This window comes from Prunus avium, chromosome 4 (assembly GCF_965620075.1).
Source record: "Prunus avium chromosome 4, drPruAviu1.hap1.1, whole genome shotgun sequence".
In the NCBI taxonomy this organism is placed as follows: Eukaryota; Viridiplantae; Streptophyta; class Magnoliopsida; order Rosales; family Rosaceae; genus Prunus; species Prunus avium.
This window is the reverse complement of record NC_142287.1, coordinates 13,257,569-13,277,176: the sequence shown is the minus strand read 5'-3', so window position 1 is coordinate 13,277,176 and position 19,608 is coordinate 13,257,569. Positions and strand designations below refer to the sequence as shown.

Here is a 19,608-nt window from a genome sequence, read left to right as displayed (position 1 = left end):
ATCTCATTAAGATTTGGGATGTATGTTGATGCCGCATGAGAAACTTGAGGCTTATGCTTTAGGAAGATTGAAGGTTCATGTGTGAAAAGATTCTACTCGTGATTGGAGCTAGTTGCATTTTGTTTTGCTTAAAACTTGGAGGCATCATAGAGTTGGTTAGGAGTTTGAACTCTTTGGGAAATATTGAGAGTTTGAAGTATGTGTTACCTCAAAAGGAGATGAATACGAAATGGAAGAAAGAGTTGAAATACCTCAATAAGGAATGAGATGTTACACTTGTGTATCATCCAGTGAAGACAATTGCAATTTCTTAAGTCGGTGAACTCAGAAGGTGGTTGAGTTAAACCTTGTGCTAATAGAGGTTGAAGGAGAAAGGCGAAGAGCCAAAGTTGCTAAGTTAGTAAGTATTTGGAGGTTTGAGTGTCCTTCAGAATGAATAATTGGAAATGAATGTTGGTTTGTGATACTAAGGAACTGTTTCCATAAGATGTTGAATATTAATTGATAAGATTGATTGTGTTGTAGTTATGCATGCAAGTTGTGCAAGTTGTACATGGTGTACAATGATCTGAAGAGATAGCTTTGGATTTACTTGTTGGTGCTAATACACGTGGCATACTATTCATAACAACTTTTCTTGATTGAAATGAAAGTTAAATTGATTGGAAAGAGATGAAGAACGGGACAAAGGTCAGGTTGAAATTTGTAGATGTTGACAAAAGGGAGTTTGAAAAATGTGACGTTTGTAGCTTGAGAAGGTGTGGAACTTGAGAAAGGTTTGCGAATTAAAAGGTTCGTAAATGGGAAATGGATGATTGGATTTGTTGTGCCTATTTATGATGTCATTGGCAAGGCACAGTTCATCAATCTGATAAGCGTAATAGTTGAGTATGCAAGTCTCATACTTAAGCTATTCTTTCTACCATTTTTAGAAAAACAAAACACACAAATGGCTTCTTGTTCTAAACAAAACATACAAGGAAGTGAGCAAGTACAAGTGGATGCAGCGATGTGGCATCCCAATTTTGTTTCTTCAAGAGGTCCAATCACAGTCATGAATTATGTGATGCGGGATAATGATGTAGCTGTTGGAGTGGCAAGAGGTTTGCTAACTCCAAGGGATCTGAGGACATTGGGAAAGAAAGATGAGTCTATTGCAGTAGACGATGCTATGTCTCTAATCGTCCAATGTTCTGCATCTGTTGCAAACGTGGGGCAATGACTGTTGGCAAAGAACTAAAAAGTTCAGGAATTAGCACTTCAATTGGGGAATCTGAGAGTTGCGCTTTGATAGTGTCACACATTGATCAAGGATCGGAATGAATTCAAGAATGAGAGTGATCAGGCTACTTTGGAGGCTCATAAACTAAGAGAGGAGTTAAGTATGGATCGTGAAAGGAATGCTCAAGAAGTCCGTAGGTTGAAGGTTGTGCTGGATGAGTGTCACTTTATAATCAAGCACCTGAAGTATGAGAAGAAAGGTGACCGTATTTCCCATGTTGCAATGATTCATAGGCTACTAAAAGAGAAGGATGAGCTATCAAGGATGGTAGACATGTACTCAAGAGAAATGCGGCAAAAGTTGGATGAGGTAGAAGTTACAAATAAGAGGGTCCAAGAGGACCACGACAAAGTGGATGAAGGTGTCAAAAGGACATTTTCGGACAATTGTTTGGGGAATCACTAAGCAAAAAAGCCAGTGGTGTAACTATAGTGGAACATGTGGCAGAAGGGCAGAGTTCAAGACCTACGGAGGTCATTGCTAAAGTGCAGAATTCAAGGCCTAGAGTGCTTGAGGTGGAGGCTAAAAGTTCGAAGCCTTCCAAAGTTGATGATAAAGCAGAGGGAATTGAAACTCTTTTGAGTCTTAGTCTCTTTGAAGTAGAAAAAAATGTTTAAATTGGGGTTGTGAGAATTTTTTTTTTTCCAGTGGTGTACTTTTGAAGGATTGCACTTTTTAAGTTGTTTTTCATTTTCAAATATTGTTAGCTGTACTTGATTGGAAATGAAATGACATATGTTTTGTGGAATTTTTGTTCTCCTGTTGCCATAAGAATGTTTGTTAATGGTTGGTTGGTGACGATTATTAAGATTGGGCACAGTTTGACTTGGTTCAGTTTTCACCCAAAATCAGAATTGAAATCAGTACTGTTCATCCAATATGGTCCGATTCTCATAGAAACTCATTGTTAAATCGAACCAACCCGAATCGATTTAGGTTTGATTCTGATATTCCCAGTTTGGACTGACTACTAAGCCCAACTCTTTCTTCTTCTTTTTTCAAACTTCAAGCCCAAATGAAATTTTTTTTTAAATTCAAACCCTAAATAAGTAAAAATGAGAGAGAGAGAGAGAGAGAGAGAGAGAGAGAGTCACCTCTTCTGATTTTTAGGCCTTTTTTTAGCCAATATGTGAGTCAAACATCAGACATGGGTTCGGAACAGGTTGTATTATATTAAGGAAAAAGAAAAAAAAAACCCTAATATATTTGTTGAAGGGTCCGAGTTCACGTCCCAGATCGATTTGTTTGTAATAACTCAAGGGTTATTTGTTATTGAAAATTCGGGGCATAACACATGATATGTTGGGGATTGAAAAGACTAGTAAAGAGATTGCAAGCCTCTTACTTGAAGCAATTGAAGAAGTGAGGCCTTATAATGTTCTCCAAGTAGTAACCGACACTACAACTAATTGTGTCGCACTTGGGAGAGAGATTGGAAAGGTACACGAGCATATTTTTTGGTCTCCATCTGTTGTTCATACCTTAAATCTCATTTTAAAGATCTTGCACAAAAATTTGAGGGGCTTACAAATATTTATAAATCTGGAAAGTGAACATGCTTTGTCAATTTTTAAGAGTGTGTCACATTTGGAGTTACTGAAAGTAGCTAAAACAATATTTGTGTCATCTTGTTAAAGAAGCTAGTTGATTGTGGAGGAGCACTGCAAACTACTATTATTCAAAGAGCATGGAAAGATTTGTTGAAAAATTTAGATGAAGGCAAAAGGAATTTAGCTACTTTGGTTCAAAATACAGTGCAAGATGATAATTTTTGGGAACATGTTGAGGCAATATTAGATTTCACAAAGCCAATTATTTTGGTGGTAAAATTTGCTGATGGTGATAGCCAAAAGATGGGTGAAATTTATGAAAGGATGGATAATATGCTTGGCGAAATAAAAAAATTATGGCAAGTGGAATATATGCCAAACATTTTCTTGAGGTTGAAGAAATTGTGCTTCGTAGGTGGTAAAAGATGAATATTGTCATGCATTGTCTTGCATTTGCCTTAACACGGTGGTTTTATGATAGGGTTTATTTAAGTCGAATAACACTAGGGAGTGTGGCTAGAAAAAGCCCTAATGAAGACATACAAGTGATGAAAAATGTTGTGAAAGCCTTTGATAGGATATCAAAAACTAAAGCTAAGGCTCGTTTTCTACTAGAACAATTCACTCGCTTACATCAACGAAAAGGTGTTTGTGGTTCACTAGATGCTCAAACAGATATTGTGGTTATGGATATTATTGATTGGTGGTCAATATATGGTGTAGAAACATCAGAATTAGCAACGGTCGCAAAAATGTATAAATTTAATTTCAATATTTTTTAATATTATTTTTTATCTTAAATAATTTAATTTATATATATAGTCTGCTTCTATTGAGGGACAATCTTTAGGGTACCCTACGAATTGTTTTTCAACGATCCAAACATTTATTTTTCAAGTCTTCATTCATAGATCATCCTTACAAAAAAATTAGACAAATAGGAAACCATTACATCCAATTGTATCCTACAAAATCAATGAACACGGTGCTTAAGAAAGTACTAAAATTTCAATAACTTAATTGAGTGGTCAAATAGTATCGGATTCAAGTGATTTTTTATAGAGATGATCTTTGAATGAATATCTACAAAATATATAGTTTGGATTAATAAAATACAATGCGAAGTGGGCCCTACAGAACAAGACTAAATTCTGGAAACCAGAAGCAATAGTTTTATTATATTGACACTTATATTGACACACCCACCCACCTAACCTCTAGTATGCTCCTTAGAGCACTTCCACCCATTTGCCATGACAAAAGGTAAGGGTAGTTAAGGGCAAGTAAGGGTTGTTATTGTTTACTTGAATAGTATATGTCCTAGCAATTTTTTGTGTGCTTTTCCATTCATTGCCATGGCAATCCAATGGAAATTACTATTTATGGGACAATTTTTTTTTTGAATTTTTTGGTAATGTTTCAGACATTTTTTCAAATTTTTAAATTTTTTTTTCTTTGCTGATGTCAGTGCCTATCTTGCCTTGGGCCTTGCCCGGGCTGGATATCACCGCTGGAGCTGATTTTGGGAGACCGGGGGGACCTTTTGCCTGGGCTGGGCTTTCCGCCGGAACTCCTCTTACGCCTATCCATTTATCACGCATCCCACCTTTTGGAATAGGGCTCGTCAATGGGCCGGGCCGGACTTTAAAGAGGAGAGAGAAAATAGTGGGCCGGGCCGGGCCGAGTTTTTTTAGAAAATTCAAAGCCCAAGCCCGACCCATGAGCCGGGCTTGAGAAAGCCCATCGGGCCGGGCCGGGCTAAGCCCAACGGGCCGGGCCAAAACGGGCCTACTTCAATCGAAAAAAATCATAAACTTAATCATAAGGGCATTTTAGTCCAAATTTGAGATTAAACTCACTTAATTCCAATATTTTCACATCAAACCGAATTCATAAAACACCTAATAAAGTCACACAACTTAATAAGATTTTCTACAAAAATAATAAACCAAGTATTGTTTTTGAGGTTATTACATAATTAGACCGTAATACGTTTTAAGAAATAATTTTTAAAAATAATAAGTATAATTTTTTTTTTTTTTTAAAAGGATGGTATGAATAAATATGCAAATGTTTGGTGATGTGTTCAAAAAGCATGATTATATTTGGTGGTACGATTATGTTTCGTGATATGATATGTTGTTCATCTTATTTATATATATATAATTGTTGTATTAATAATTGACACAAATTAAATTAATGTGCTAATCATTCAATTATAAAACTAGGAATGAGTAAAGAAAAGTAAATGAAATGAAACAAATTATATATGTGATTTAAGTGATATAATCCTAATCCTAAACTCTTATTTATACATAATTATATATGTATGCGGGCCTAATGGGCGGGGCTTTGGTGGGCGGGCCGGGCCGGGCTTTCTTGGGCCTAATCGGGCGGGCCTATGAGTCGGGCCGGGCTTCAAACACTCAAGCCCAAGCCCGGTCCGGTCCAAGACGGGCCGGGCCATCTCAAAACCCATAACGGGCCGGGCCGGGCGGGCCCCCATCGGCCCAGAGCCCGCGGGCCAAATGATGAGGCCTATCTTGGAATCCATTCGTCCAAAAAAATCCTCTCCGAACCCAATATCTTCCAAGAGACCCAGAATCAAACGCGGGCTCATCAGCTATAGCACTCTCCCTCATGTGCCCTCGATTGATCGTGTGCTGTCGGCGGTCAGCTACTGTTCTGTAGCAGCGACGCCGTCTATCAGGTACTGTTCTATCCTCTGGAACTGAGTCGTTAAATCTTTCGTTCCAGATCGAAATTCGTATGGGGGTGAGCCAATTAGGCAACTATGTTCTGGAGCAGTGGAGCTTCTCACATTCGGCACAAATGGGACTTGATCCATAAGTTATGGGAATTGATTACCTGAACTGAATTAGAAGAGGTGCACACAAAAATGGCTGCGACTTCCAGTGGTTCCAATGTATATTTGCCCAAGTTTGAGTATAAAGTTGATGGTGTTGGTTGGTCGGATGAGCTTGACTATCTTCCATTGATACGACGGCGTGATTTGTTACTGGCCAGTAATCTAAAATCAAAGTGAGCTCCTTTTCTTTTTTCTTTTGTTTTTGTTCTAGGTTTTTGTTCCGTTTAAAACATGTCAATAATATTTTAGGATTAGTGATTGAAGCTTTGTCTTTGGGACATGCATGCAGATCCCTCATTGGTGCTGCTCTTAAAGAAGACGATGAGCTCTCTGAGTCACAAGTAATTTGTTTATCTCCTCGTTTTATTTTTACCATAGTTCATATTATTTTTATTTTGAATAATTGGTTTGAAAGTTCTTAAAGCCTTACAAAGGTGAAAGTTTCAAGCCTTGTCTTATTAAAGCTCAGTAGTAAGATTTCAAATTCCGGGTTATCTAGTTTCGTTGTGGACATTTAGAGGCGAGATATAACTAGGCAATAACAAATTTCCTTGGCCCTGTTTTTGATATCAGACTGTTTTATAACCTTTGGCGTAAACAGTTTGCATGTTATTTATTATGTAAATCCTTATTTTAGTGTTTGATTGATGATTGTCTTTAGGCCATGAAGATGTTTTACAAAATGCCTTCGCTAGATATGTCATGGTTGAATAATAGGGTGATAGGTTGATTCATGAATTTTTCTTCTTGTGAAAAATGCCTCTTGCAGTTGAAAATAATGACCCATATGAGGAAACTAGTGAAGAACAATTGCTTGAAGGATGTGTGCAAAGAAGATTGTGAATATCATTAATTTTCAGAGAATTTATTTATTGTTGTAAAATTGAAGATTATGGATATTTGAAGTTTATTTGGGGAATCTGAAATTAAGGCAGCTATGAAGTTGTATGCCAAAGTTATTAGGATTTAATGTTTGGTCATTGGAAATTATAGGAGTTATCATGGCTATGGCCTAATTATTTGGCAAAACTCACAGAATCTTTGCAAGCACTAGGCGAATGCCGAGTTGTTATGCATGAAATATGAGCTACTGGATTTTAGCAAATTATCTTTATTGGCAAAACTTACAAAGTCCTTGCAAATGCTAGATGAATGTGGAGAAAAGTACATTCGTGTTTATATGTAACATATAGGAGGTACTAGATTTTAAAAAATTGTCTTGGTTGGATGGGAGAGTGGTTTAATTTTCCTTATGTTGTTTGGTCCACCTGTGCTTCATTATTACGATGAGAATCCAGTTAGAATCTGGTGGAAATGAAATCCAAGAAAGCAACAAAGCCCCTTCTGAGATGAAGACCAACAGGTTTCATAATGCAGCATGGTAACATAACAGTGGGCCTTGCTTTGGCAAAGAAAGAGTAAAGGCTAAGAATGTTATACAATGAGAAATCTTAGATATTTGACTTGAAAAGAGAATTGATTAGAAATTTGAATGTACCTATAAGTATAGGTGAGACACTGGATATATACCATGAAAATAAGAAACTATTGAGGATTTTTCTTTAGAAGATAATTGACTAGGAATTAGAATGTACCTAAAACTCTAAAAGTACAGGTGAGGCACTATAGATGGTCAACATGATCAAAGTGGACAATATGACATGCTTAGGCAGCCTACAGTTATGTTTGAAGAGAAAATGCAACAACATAATTTTGTGAGCATTTGCCTTGTCAGAGTTTTTGTCAGACATTTTAACAATCTGCTGTATGGCACTAGAAGTAGTCAAGTTATATTGATGTGCCTCGATGAAATAGGAAGCAGCATGCTAGGAAAAGAACGATTTGAAATAATTTCATTGCAAGCAGTTTGAGTTGGCAACTTGGCATCTTTTCTTTGTCATATGTGATGTTTGTTCTTCTCTCTGCCTTCTTTTTATCCTTTTTGGGTCGGTTAATAGAATATGTGTATGTTTTGTAGGATGTTTCCTCTGTTCTTTTTGCTGCCAGAGAAGTGGGAGTTCAATTATTGGAAGAAGAAAAAAATCAGTATTCTATAATTCCTAGGGGAACTATGCCTGGATTATTGTGCAGTAAAACTGTGGTAAATTCCTCACTTGATCAATGTTTACAAAATGACGTTTGCAGCCAAAATGTGGAAATGCCTTGTGATAGTGACTACAATGGGACAGAAGTAAATACTTTAACTTCCTCAAAGCAGATTGCCTGTACTGAATCTGATACAAATGTTGGTCAACCAGAGAAAATTGATGTCAATATTTTCACTCTACCTGAAAATCCATCACTATCAGAAGTTCATGCTGAAGAAAAGGCTGCTTCCTCTGGCAGCTTGTTGAGTTCTTTTGGAGATGGTATGAATTGCTTTGCTGGTTCTCCTGTGTCAGCAGTTAAGGTGAAAAGGGAGATGTCTGATCACTGTACTTATGATCCTCTGGACCACATTTCCTTGAAAGAGCGACAGAAGATGCTGCAATCAAGGTGCCATTTTCTCCTTGATGATTTTTATGTCTTGGCACAAATATATATATATATTTTTTTTCTTTTCAAGTTCATCCCTTCTAAACAAACACATTGCAGACATCAAAACTTCAGTTAAAAAATTCACTAGCAATTTTATCAACGATCAACAACTCAAAAGTTTGACCGTTGGACTAGTAAAACTTTACTTATCTAAGTTGTGGGTTATAGGAAGCGACATGTGCTAACACCGAAGAGGCCACATCAGTATAAATTAAGTCTTTCTTTGAATCAAATCAAATTAAAGTGTATCAAATCAAGGACAAATCTCGAATTTAGAAGGATTCAACTTCAAGATTCCAAATTAAAAAACCCATTTATTAAGGTTTGAGTTTGGGGAAAAAGAAAAAAAAAACCCCTCGTTGGACCAAAGGCCTGAGAAAGGTATTTCAGCAAAAGTTAGAGAAAAAAAGAAAAAAAGAAGGCATTGTCCATTTAGTTGAAAACCCAAAAGGTTGGCTCACTAAAAGGTTAGGCAAGAAAACCCCTTGAATTATGTTATGGCGCGATCTTTCATTTTAAGGGGTATGCAGGAAGCCTTGAGAATTTAATTGTAAAGTTCAGTCACATGAAGAAAAAAAATGTGGTTATTTGTTAATTGTGATACATGTGTATGTTGTGAGATCAATCACCTCAGTCATGAAAATTGAATCAGTGAAAGAAAATAAAAGTAAAGCACCTAGATGACAAAGAGTAAATAAAACAAAGCACAGCAAGAATCAACATGGTTGTATATATGTCCCAACTTATTTATGTAATTCATATTGCAGGAAAGGGAATAATTTATTAGTTTGTTTTTTATGGCATTTTGCAGGAAACTCTCGGGGATGGAAAAAGCAGTTTTCAAGGTGATTTATTATCCTGCTAGTCATTGTTAGAATTCTAAGATTGCATTAATTATTGAGAAGCTTGTGGCAATTATGGCTGCGACATTCTTCATCTCCTATGTAGCCCAAGTTTAGGAAAAACTGTCTTAATGGGCAATGTCAAAGCTTACCATACTCTTTTGCCTTCAACACTTATGAAATGGTACCTGGATCCTCACTTTTGAAAAGTGAGATCAATCCGGTATTTGGCTATTGCCAATCAATCAAAATCTGTTGCTCTGCTTTCTATTCTTTAAGTTGCCCAATGGGTTTTTCCTTTTTTATTTTTTTTGAGAAATAAAATTTTATTAAAAATAATACGAACACAGTACAGGACTTGGTAAACAAGAGGTCCACCAATAATATACAACTCTCATTTAAAAAATAAAAAAAATTCTATATTTCGAGGAATACTTGCATTCGGCGGTTTCATACATGAAGGGGTTTATGAAACTGGGATAGGTAAGTTTTTCTCGCATAAACTGGGATTGGTAAGTCCTTCTCCCATAAACCTCTGACAAAACGCTAAAGGATGCCCATAACCTAGGAAAATTTATAGAAAGTGAAAGATCCCTAGAGGCTGGAGACAGAGAAGCCATAAGGATGCCCATAACCTGACTTTTTCCCAAGATCTCTCCTCTTCATCCTCATTATAGTTCTAAAAACTTCTTTCATTTGTCTCCAACCAAATCTCCCAAGATCTCTCCTCTTCTTCCCATTATAGTTCTAAAAACTAGACATGGCATTCGTGTCGTGTTATCAGTATTCGTGTCGTTTTCGTGTCAACCCGTTTTTTTTAACGGGTTGACACGACACGACACGATAAGAAAACGGGTGGAAAATATCAAACACGAACACGACCCGCTCTAATTCGCGAATCACACGACACGACCCGTTTCACCCGTTAAGAAAATAAACTTTTTTAATAAAAATTTAAAAAACCTATATTTTTACATGCCCACAAAATCAAAATCATTCCAACAAAAGCTAATATTCTTGAATTTAATCCAAACTTCAACATCAACATCCGTGAACATGATCCATCATAACAAAAGGAAAAGGCAAAATAAATATGAAGTAATCCATGAAGCTCTGCACACAAAAAAATCCATTAAGATGATCCAAACTTCAACATTTCACCATTGCAATTTTCCTGGAAGAAAAAAAAAACACAGAAATTGTTAGACAGCAGTTAGTATGAAAATTCCAAACTCACAGAAATTGTTGTGAACTGCACATAAAAATTCTTCTCTAATATTGCTTTTAATATCAATTCTATACATAAAAATAAATAATATTAATACAACCCAAAACCATACAAAGATCAAATTGTTTGAAACTGTAACACTAAATCAAAATACAAGGTTGATTCTTCTTCATGCTTTATTGTTGGTTTGAAACTGTAACACTAAACATATATATATATATATATATATATAAATTAAAAAAATTGAAGTTGGGCCATTCCAACGTTTTTTGGTCAACACGGAGCTTTCATAAGCAAACCTGGAGAGGGCCAGAACCACAAACATCTGGGGATGAAGCATCCACCAGGACAGCACAAGGAAACAGAAGAACTGTAATAAACAAGACAATTACAATAACTTTAGAAGGACAAAAGTCCAGCAGCAGGGGAAAAAGCAAGGCCCCAGACAAAGAAGAAATGTGAAGAGCAAAAACACCATGAATTATGGAGGGCCAGGGAGGCGTCCAACTCCAATGAATGGGAATAATCTGAACATTTGTTAATGTTTCTCTCTCTCTCTCTCTCTCTCTCTCTCTCTCTCCTCATTTCCTCTTTCTTCTCCCGTGCACTCTGTGTCTCTAGCAAATACCAAGTCAGAAGCCTCTATATCTCTAATTGACAGCATAGTAAATTAAGAAAAATCAAACCTGTCCAGTACATCAATATATAATTTCCAAAGTCCACATAAATATATAATTTCCATACTGAAAATCAAATAAATTTACCGAATCAATTAAGAAAAACATTCATACCTTAAGATAGGATTTAACAGCAGAAAAGATCTTCAAAGACAGAGAGAGGAGAGATCGCAAGAAGAAGGAGAAGATGAGGACTTGAGAGAGAAAGAAAGAAAACTGCAAAGAAGAGAAAGAAAAGAAAGCGGCTGAATGAATGAAGAGAAAGAGATGCTAGGGTTTTTTTTTAGAATAGAAAATTACAAAATTACCCCCACTTAACGGGTTGGTTCGTGTATTCGCGAATGGACACCGAAACGACCCGTTAGCTTAACGGGTGGCTAACGGGTCAACACGATAGCAACACGACACGATAACTCCAACCCGAATACTGATTTTTTCGTGCGAATTCGTGTCGTGTTATCGTGTCGTATGGGATTTTGCCATGTCTACTAAAAACTTCTTTCATTCATCCCCACTATCAAGAGACATGTACTTCTCACAAAGAATGTTTGAGGGTGATTGAGGAATCACCCCTGCAACCTCACAACTGCCATCACAGTCAACCAAAACATGTGGAAAATTTAAGAACATATGAGTTCCAAATTCTGCCTCTTCTTTTGCACAAAATGTACCACTGAGGAGACAGACAGCATTCGATCTTCTTCTTTGCACCAAATTGCCAGTGTTTGATCTTCCATGAGCAATGATCCATGCCAAAAACGAACGTTAGGAGGAAAACTAGATTTCGAAATCATTTTAGCAGGCTAGAAAGCAGCAAGGGACTGTTTGTCACACAGAGAATTAAATGTCTTACAAGAGAACCCCTGATGAATGCAGTATCCAGTTCCTCCTTTTTGGACTATGTGCTGAAAACCTGAATACTCTCTAAAGTTGTAATTATTGTGCAGCAAACTCTTGAATCTCTTCTTCTCATGAAGTTCTTCAAAAGCGAAAATTGAGTATAATATACTTGTTTGTATAACATTTTATCTCCTATTGTAGAAGCGTCTTCTGACATCATATTATACAGGGTATTCCAGGTTCACTGTCAAAAGACCTTATCCAACAACTTGACGATAAAGGACAGGGAGACACCAGTAGTGTCGGTGGAGAAGCTTTAGTTGCTACCCATTCGCTCTATGACAATCCTGCAAGAAATGATTTAGTTCTTTGTAGAAATTCTATGATTAGATCGCCAAATAAAATCATTGTTGGATCATCATTTACGACTGATCAATATTCAATTAACTCCAATAAGTCAAATGATGGCGGAAAAGGATCTGAAAGTGACAGGAAATGCTCATCTGAGAGAATGCCTCCTAATGCCAATGAATTCAGTTCATGTGGGGGACAGGACTATGTGCCTACGTGCACAACTAGAGCACATTGTTCAACTTTGTCAACATCTGTCAAAATAAAGGATGAGCCTTGGGATGGTGGTGTCTTGCACAATCTGGACACAAATGTTAGGGGTAACTTCTCCCTTAACATACTGCCAGTAAAGAATGAACCTAGAGCTTTCAATGAACTTAATGAAGATGTGGTAGATCATATGACACTGCGAGATCGGATGAATCTGTTGTCATCTGGATGTGGCTCTGTATCGAGTATGTATACGAACTATGGCTCAGCCAAGTGTAGCGCTATTGCCTCAGAATCTGCTAAGCCAATAAGCCTCATTCGTCCGCGAAAAAGGAAAAAGACTGCCACGTATGCTGTTATGTTTATGTAGATATTTTTCCACTTAGTTTTCTGCCCACTTTTCTTAAGGACATAAGTGCCAAATTAATTGCAGGGATTCTGTTGAAACAGCGTTGGAGGAGGATGCTCCGGGACTCCTGCAGGTACTCCATGTTTCTCACAGTTGCATTTTCAATTTCATTGGGATCAAGACTCGTAACATGCAAACTGGCAGGTATTAATTGAAAAAGGGGTGCTGGTTAATGAAATAAGGCTTTACGGCGAGATGGAGTGTGATGAAGCTTTAGACGAGTCTTTATGTGAAGACAGCTTTGCAAAGCTTGAAGCTGTGATATCAAAGGTTGGCAACAATTCTAATATTATGATATTTTCCACTTGTCTTAACCTTGTTACAACAATGTCATGTATCGTTCTTGCGGCTTCCTTTTAGCATGACACTTTGAATCATTTCAAAATCATTCTTAAGATCAATATTGAAAACATTTGCTCCCTAGCTGCATCACTGTTGGTGATTTTGCTCAGCAGGGGGTTGTTCATTAATCATTTCAAATTCATAAGAGTTCCACATAAGATCGATTATGTACCTCCTATTGGAAATCATTGCTGCTTTTATTTATGGGCATACCAGATGTGCTATTGCACATTGTGTATCATATATATGGAAACTGCCAGGGATTGTAGTTCTTGGGAAAAAGAATATTAATGAGTGATTAACTGAGGGAATAAAGGCTCATTTTATAATTTTGACGTTGGAAAATAGGTCCATTTTAGAATACAAATTAGTTAATAAAGTAATTGATGAGTACATGACCAGAGATAAGTGGAATACATGTGGTTGCTAGTCAAAATGATGGGCTATTTTCAAAATAAACTATCCTGTAGACAAGCCTAAGAACTTGCTTTCCTTGTTTGGTTATCATGAAGGGCTTATCTTAGTAGAAGGCACCTTCTTTTTCTGTGTGTGTGTTTTTTTTTAAATGTTGTCTTTTAAACGATGACAATGTATAATTGGTTGTATTGAATTAATGATTAGGCTTAAGTGCTACAGTACCCCCCTAAACATTGGTCAATTCCCACTAGACCCCCTTAAAGTTAAAGTGACCCACTTTGCCTCCTTGACCGATGTTTTGTGTCTCACTTTTCCCCTCACCGTCAAGTCTGTTAAAAACTCCGTTAAAAATGCTGATGTGGCACCAATGGGACCCACAATTTTACTAAACTAAGTGCCATGTGTGAAAAAGAATATCTTAAAAAATTGGCAAAAAGTCATTTTTGGTCCCTGAAGTTTGCCACTTTTACCACTTTGGTCCCTGTCATTTCAATTTGGTCAATTTGGTCAATTTGGTCAATTTTGTCCCTGTAGTTTCAATTTGGAGCAATTCAAGGACAATCCTTAATTTCTGTCAACTTTTTTTAACTTCTGTTAGTTGTGAAGGGGTAATTCGGTCAATAAATTATTTAAAAATTCATTCATTTTAAAAATAAAATCTTCAAATTGAAAAAATAAAAATAAAAAACAAACCCAGCCAAAACCAATTCCACCCCATTGCAACCTCCCAATTCCAACGACCCAAAAATTTAAAACAAAAAAACAAGAACAATAACAAATATATCTTAAAGAATAAATAACAAAAAATTGAAAAAAGTAAAAACAAGAACAAGATCAAACCAAACCCAGAAAACGCCACCCCCATCTCGTCTTCCCCAACCCCCAACCCAACCTCCCCCCATATCCACCACCTAGATCCACCAGTGCAGGGCAGTGGGGATGTCAGATCCAAACAGAGTATATCAAGGCCAAGTGGCTGTCTCCTCACACGATCTCTGTGGTTGAGACTGAGTTGGACGATTTAGTATTTGTGCTGTCGGAGAGTTTGGGTGAGGAAGGGAAGATGACAGTGGCAAAGGAATGGAAACCACCGGAGTTGAAGCCCAAGAGATCACAGACTGGGGTTAAGATGGTGACTGGTTTGGCTTCTGTCATGGTAAATGAGCCATAAAAATTAAATTTTTTTGGGATATTTCTCTCGGTTTCATTTTTTTTCTTCTTTTTTTGACAGTTTAGATGAACTGAAAGATAGTATTATATATGCCTTCATATGCGTATATGGTAGCATAACCGTTTGATCCCTTCTATGTTTTTTATGTAAGGGTCGGATTTTTTGGTTTTAAAGTATTATTTTTATTTTTAATAGTTAAATTATGTTTTTTGAAAGACAATTTTTAATTTTTAATTTTTTTTCTTCACACATGGCACTTAGTTTAGCAAAATAGTCGGTCCTATTAGTGCCACGTCAGCATTTTTAACGGAATTTTTAACTGACTTGATGGTGAGGGGCAAAGTGAGATGCAAAACATTGGTCAAAGGAGTAAAGCGGGTCACTTTAACTTTAAGGGGGTTTAGTGGGAATTGACCAATGTTTCAAGCGGCACTGTAGCACTTAAGCCTAATGAATATGAAGTACATGCGAGATGCTCCACAAGAGAAGACAGCAGGCATGCCCCTATCTGGTGTGTTGTGTGTAAAGAGCGTGTGGAGTTGACTTATCATTTTCTCCACTGTTAAGAATATGGTGGAACTTGGTTAGGAAGTTTGGAATGGTTTGGATGTGTGCGAGTTTGCAGTGATCAGGGATGAAAGAAAGCCAAAATATAATGGGGATGTGGGGTCTTAGCCATTTTTTGGGTTGTTTGGATGGACAGGCATAGGTGAATTTTTGAAGCTTTGAGTGGTGTGTGGGTGGATGAGCTTTGAATAACCTCAGCTTTTTGTCTTTTCCATGGGCTTCCATGTTGACAGAGTTCATGGATAGCTCCCTTTCTGCTATTCTTCTAAGATTGAAAAGCTGCAGTACGCTAGATAAGTTTGGAGTGGGGGTTATTTGGGTACTGGGAATTGTTGTATTGTTTCTTTCCCTTTTTCTCATAGATTCCTGGTCCACTGCCATGTAATTTGGTTTTGTTGAGTAATAAAAATGATTGTTTCTTCTTAACAAGAAAATACTGAATTCCATGAGTGAAGATTCTGTTTTGAGTAATATATGGCTGGCCAATTCCTGGAAGTTAACCAGTTTGCTCCTGTTGAGAAAGCTCTAAAATTCCTGAAGCTATATTTAAATTGCATTGAACAATTTATTGTGGCACCCCATTTGCATTAGTGTGTTTCTGATGTTACCTTCTTCATTTTGGACAGCTTTTATCACAGCGCCAATCGATTTTAAAGCTTGCTCCAATACGATGCACAAAGGGCTCAAGAGCTAGTTATTGCTTGGCTTGTTTAATTTCACTTGTGGAGCAGGTAATTGGTTTTTATGATCAATTGGTGAGCAAAGCATGACACTAAGTTAATCAATTCAGTTACCTTCTGCCTATATCTTCTTACAAGCTATCTTTCTGTTTACAATAAATCCCATTTTATTTTATTATTTTACAGACCAGATATCTGCAGTTTAGAAATTGGCCTGTTGAATGGGGTTGGTGCCGAGACCTTCAATCATTTATATTTGTCTTTGCGAGACATAATAGGTGCATGATTTGTAGAATTTTTTTCTGAAGGTTGGTCCATCTTCTTTACTTAGACTGGATATTTTTGACATTTCATTATCACTTGACTGCAGAATTGTGCTGGAACGACCTGAATATGGATATGCAACATACTTCTTTGAGCTAGTGGATTCCTTACCAATTGACTGGCAGATCAAGAGGCTGGTGACTGCAATGAAGCTTACCAACTGCAGCAGGATTTCCCTAATTGAGAACAAGGCATTATTGGTAATTATTTGAAAACATATATGAGATGATTGCTGGTGTATACGGGTCAATCAATGGCACACTTGTTAAATTGATTCACAACTGTCATATTAATGTCGCCAGTCATTGAGGCTGTCTTACACAGCTTGAAAATTAGTTTGTTTAACCTTATACACTTATTGCAAGCATTTGCTGTTTTGTGGTATGGAACATTTAATTCATGGTATGTGTAAACTTAGCCTGTTAGGCAAGTGGGTTTTCTAACAATCATTTGGACGAACCTGTTACTCTCTGGTTTATATATATAGCAATTTGGTAGAAACCACCTGAAGGATTTTCCTCTGGTGATTGTTCTTTTAACTTTCTTGTTTGAGAATCTTTTCACTTCACCCCTTTGTCATGCGGTGGTACATCTAATAAACGAAGCATTGACTTTGCTTTTCATTTGTCCATTTCTAGGTGTTTTTAAAGTTTTGCCACTTCCATTGCATTTTTACTCTCTCTCTCTCTCTCTCTCTCTCTCTCTCTCTCTCTCCATCTATCTATCTATCTATATATATATATATATACACATACATACATATATATACATAGAGAGCTTCCGTTGAGAGATCCCTCAAATAATTATTTGAGGGACATCCTTGTAGGGCCCACACTGTCTATGTTGTAGATATTCATTCAAAGATCAACTCTATCTATATATACACACAAAAAGCTTCTAAATCGGACTGGAAGACTTGGAAAGGGGCTTTACCCTTTAGGATACAAGTGTGATTAATGAGGTAGGCAACACTGTAAGAAACCATATACAAGTAAGACATGGGAATCTGCATACCTCTCAAGAGCTGACAAACGACATACATTCAGCTTCACCATTCTGCTTTGGGGTAGAAGAGAAGTTAAAGCCCTATAAGAAACCTTGTTGGATGAGCTGGGACATAAAGTCATGTGAAATGTAATCATAACAAATACTTTGGGTTCAAAGGTTGGGATTTCAAGTCTAAACTGCCAAATATGTGATGGGTTCCTGGAGAATGTTAACTCAGTTGGGGTTCTGTTTTGGGAGGTTGGGTGTTCAGACCATCAATTGTTGTTCCTGTTGTGTGGGAAACCTATCTTCTGTCATTGGTTGGTCTTGGAGTAGGATCTAGAAATGTGAGGTGGGAATGTAGGTTTTGGAATCGATGCTTAAGCATCAGGGAGTCCAGAGGGGAAATGTGTTGCAGCAGGATTGAAGGCGAGTGTTCAGAGAAGTTTTTTGAGATATTGCAGCAGGCTCGAGCATGAAATGCTTGGGTTTGAGTTTGGTGTTGATTTCCAGAGTTTTGTCTTTTGACACATTCTTCATCCGTTTTGCTCAAATCTCCTAGTTAGATTAGGAATGTAGGATGTTTCCAAAATTGGTGTTTGGGTTTTGGTGAGGCTTTGAATAGGTTTTTCTTTGTGCTTTAGCCTCCTTATGTGATCATTGTTCAGGCTTTTGAGAGTTTTTCTATCTAGGGTTTCAAGAGTTAAGAAGGAAATTTACACGAGTTTCAGTTTTTGTGAGTTTTCAAGGGGGTAATTGGGGTTCTCTGAAGCTCTGAAGAAGAGGTTTAAGAGGAGTGAGGTTACCTAAGATTGAGTGATTAAAAGAGGCTATTTCATGTTAATTGTAATATTGTTTTTTTCATTAGTGTGTTGTGATTACAGCCCATGAACGCAGCACCGTTATGGTGGAACTGTGTTAAACCTTGTGTAGTTTATGTGCAGTTCTCTGTATCTACAGTCTCAAATTATGATGTGATCTTAGACTAGAAATTGGAGTCCGAAATTCCAAACAGTTGGGCTGTATTATGAGACTCAAAGAACTTTTATTTTATTTTATTAGATTTTATGTTTAAAAATGACATGATACTGCTGAGAGGTGCAAGGTTGTAGTATACTTTAATACAAACAGTTATAGTGCTTATAATGACTTCAGATTTGTATTGGGTGATAAATGCTAATACAGGTGCATGCCCACTCTAACAGTTTCTTGGAGGAAGCTGTTGAAATCACGACTGGGATTAGTTCTAAAATTTAGCTATTATAAAAGCTGATTAGAGCTCAAAACTTGGTTACATAAAGTTTTCTGCTATGCTACTTGGTTTTGCGCTATGCTACTTGTACTTGGTATTGCTACGTGTTATTGCTGTTATTTTACGAGCTATATGCTTTTTGGCCGAGTTTATCTTTTGTCTTTTGCTGTCAATTCTTTGTGGGTTTGTGGTGAGAATTTTGGTTTTGATAATATCAGTTGGATTCTGCTGTAAGCATGGTTCATCTGGATGAATAGAGCTTTAATCATTTTAGGTAATTTTTACATCATTTTACAAGCTGAAATATATTTTTGGTTTTAACTGTATCTCTTTCGTGTGATCGACTGGTTTAGGTTGGAGAAGACTTGAGTGAAGGCGAGGCTCAGGTGCTAACAGAATACGGTTGGGAACCCAATACTGGCTTGGGAACAATGCTCAAGTACTGTGACAGAGTTGTTCATGACAGGAAGAATGAAACTGATAGCTCGGAGTGGAGATCAAAAATAGGAAAGTTGTTAATGGATGGTTATAATGGTGGGGCTCTGATTGCAAGCAACATCCCTAAGAAGGTTCTCGAATGCAGAGATGTTCAAAGCCCCGAAATCAAGTTGGAGCTCTAAAACTACAAATGATCTTTCTTATACTTATTTTAGGCAGTTTCTTTTCCTTTTTTCTCAAGGTCCTTACATAATTGTTAAAAGTTGAGTTTATTTTCTCTCTGCCGTTCGGATTATAATATATACAGACGGTTAATCGAAAAGAAAGAACAAAAATATTGTTGATTTAATTTCATGTTACTTTTTCATACATCGCGTGGCCAACTTTGTTGCATGGCTTCTTGGTTATATAGCTTTTCTTTTCTCAGCATGCAAAAACAAAATGCTGTTTTTGATAAATTAAATTAAAGTATAAATTTGAGCTTTAGAATCTGTTGTTTGGTCAACTATTTGGCTTTTAGAATCTGATTCACTATTTCTTTAATTGGGGTGACTACTTTTCCTTCTTTTCTGTTTGCTTTTCTGCTTCTGTTTATCACTGCATGGAAGTTGTTGCTATCACTCGGTGACTTCAT

General features: G+C 36.9%; 1 protein-coding gene and 1 long non-coding RNA gene across 3 annotated transcripts; one reads left to right on the top strand and one right to left on the bottom strand.

The window, feature by feature from the left end:
• The first annotated feature begins 5,379 nt into the window (after positions 1–5,379).
• LOC110753717 (uncharacterized) lies at positions 5,380–19,343 on the top strand. 2 transcript variants are annotated; one of them, XR_002526198.2, is made up of 11 exons: positions 5,380–5,874; positions 5,991–6,042; positions 7,680–8,197; positions 9,051–9,084; positions 12,056–12,735; positions 12,821–12,869; positions 12,941–13,066; positions 15,920–16,024; positions 16,160–16,199; positions 16,344–16,497; positions 18,890–19,031. XR_002526198.2 is itself a non-coding variant. In XM_021954665.2 (11 exons), the coding sequence occupies exons 1-11, from the start codon at positions 5,732–5,734 to the stop codon at positions 19,154–19,156; spliced, it is 2,220 nt and encodes a 739-aa protein (XP_021810357.2). In that variant the 5' UTR covers positions 5,380–5,731; the 3' UTR covers positions 19,157–19,343. The 2 variants fall into 2 exon arrangements, 1 of the variants encoding a protein (XP_021810357.2); XM_021954665.2 differs by having other exon boundaries at positions 16,160–16,251; positions 18,890–19,343.
• LOC148294838 (uncharacterized) lies at positions 10,007–11,571 on the bottom strand. Its single transcript, XR_015835132.1, has 2 exons — positions 11,101–11,571; positions 10,007–10,255 (listed from the first exon to the last, which is right to left on the bottom strand). It is a non-coding gene; the product is annotated as an uncharacterized LOC148294838 (long non-coding RNA).
• Positions 19,344–19,608: the final 265 nt, after the last annotated feature.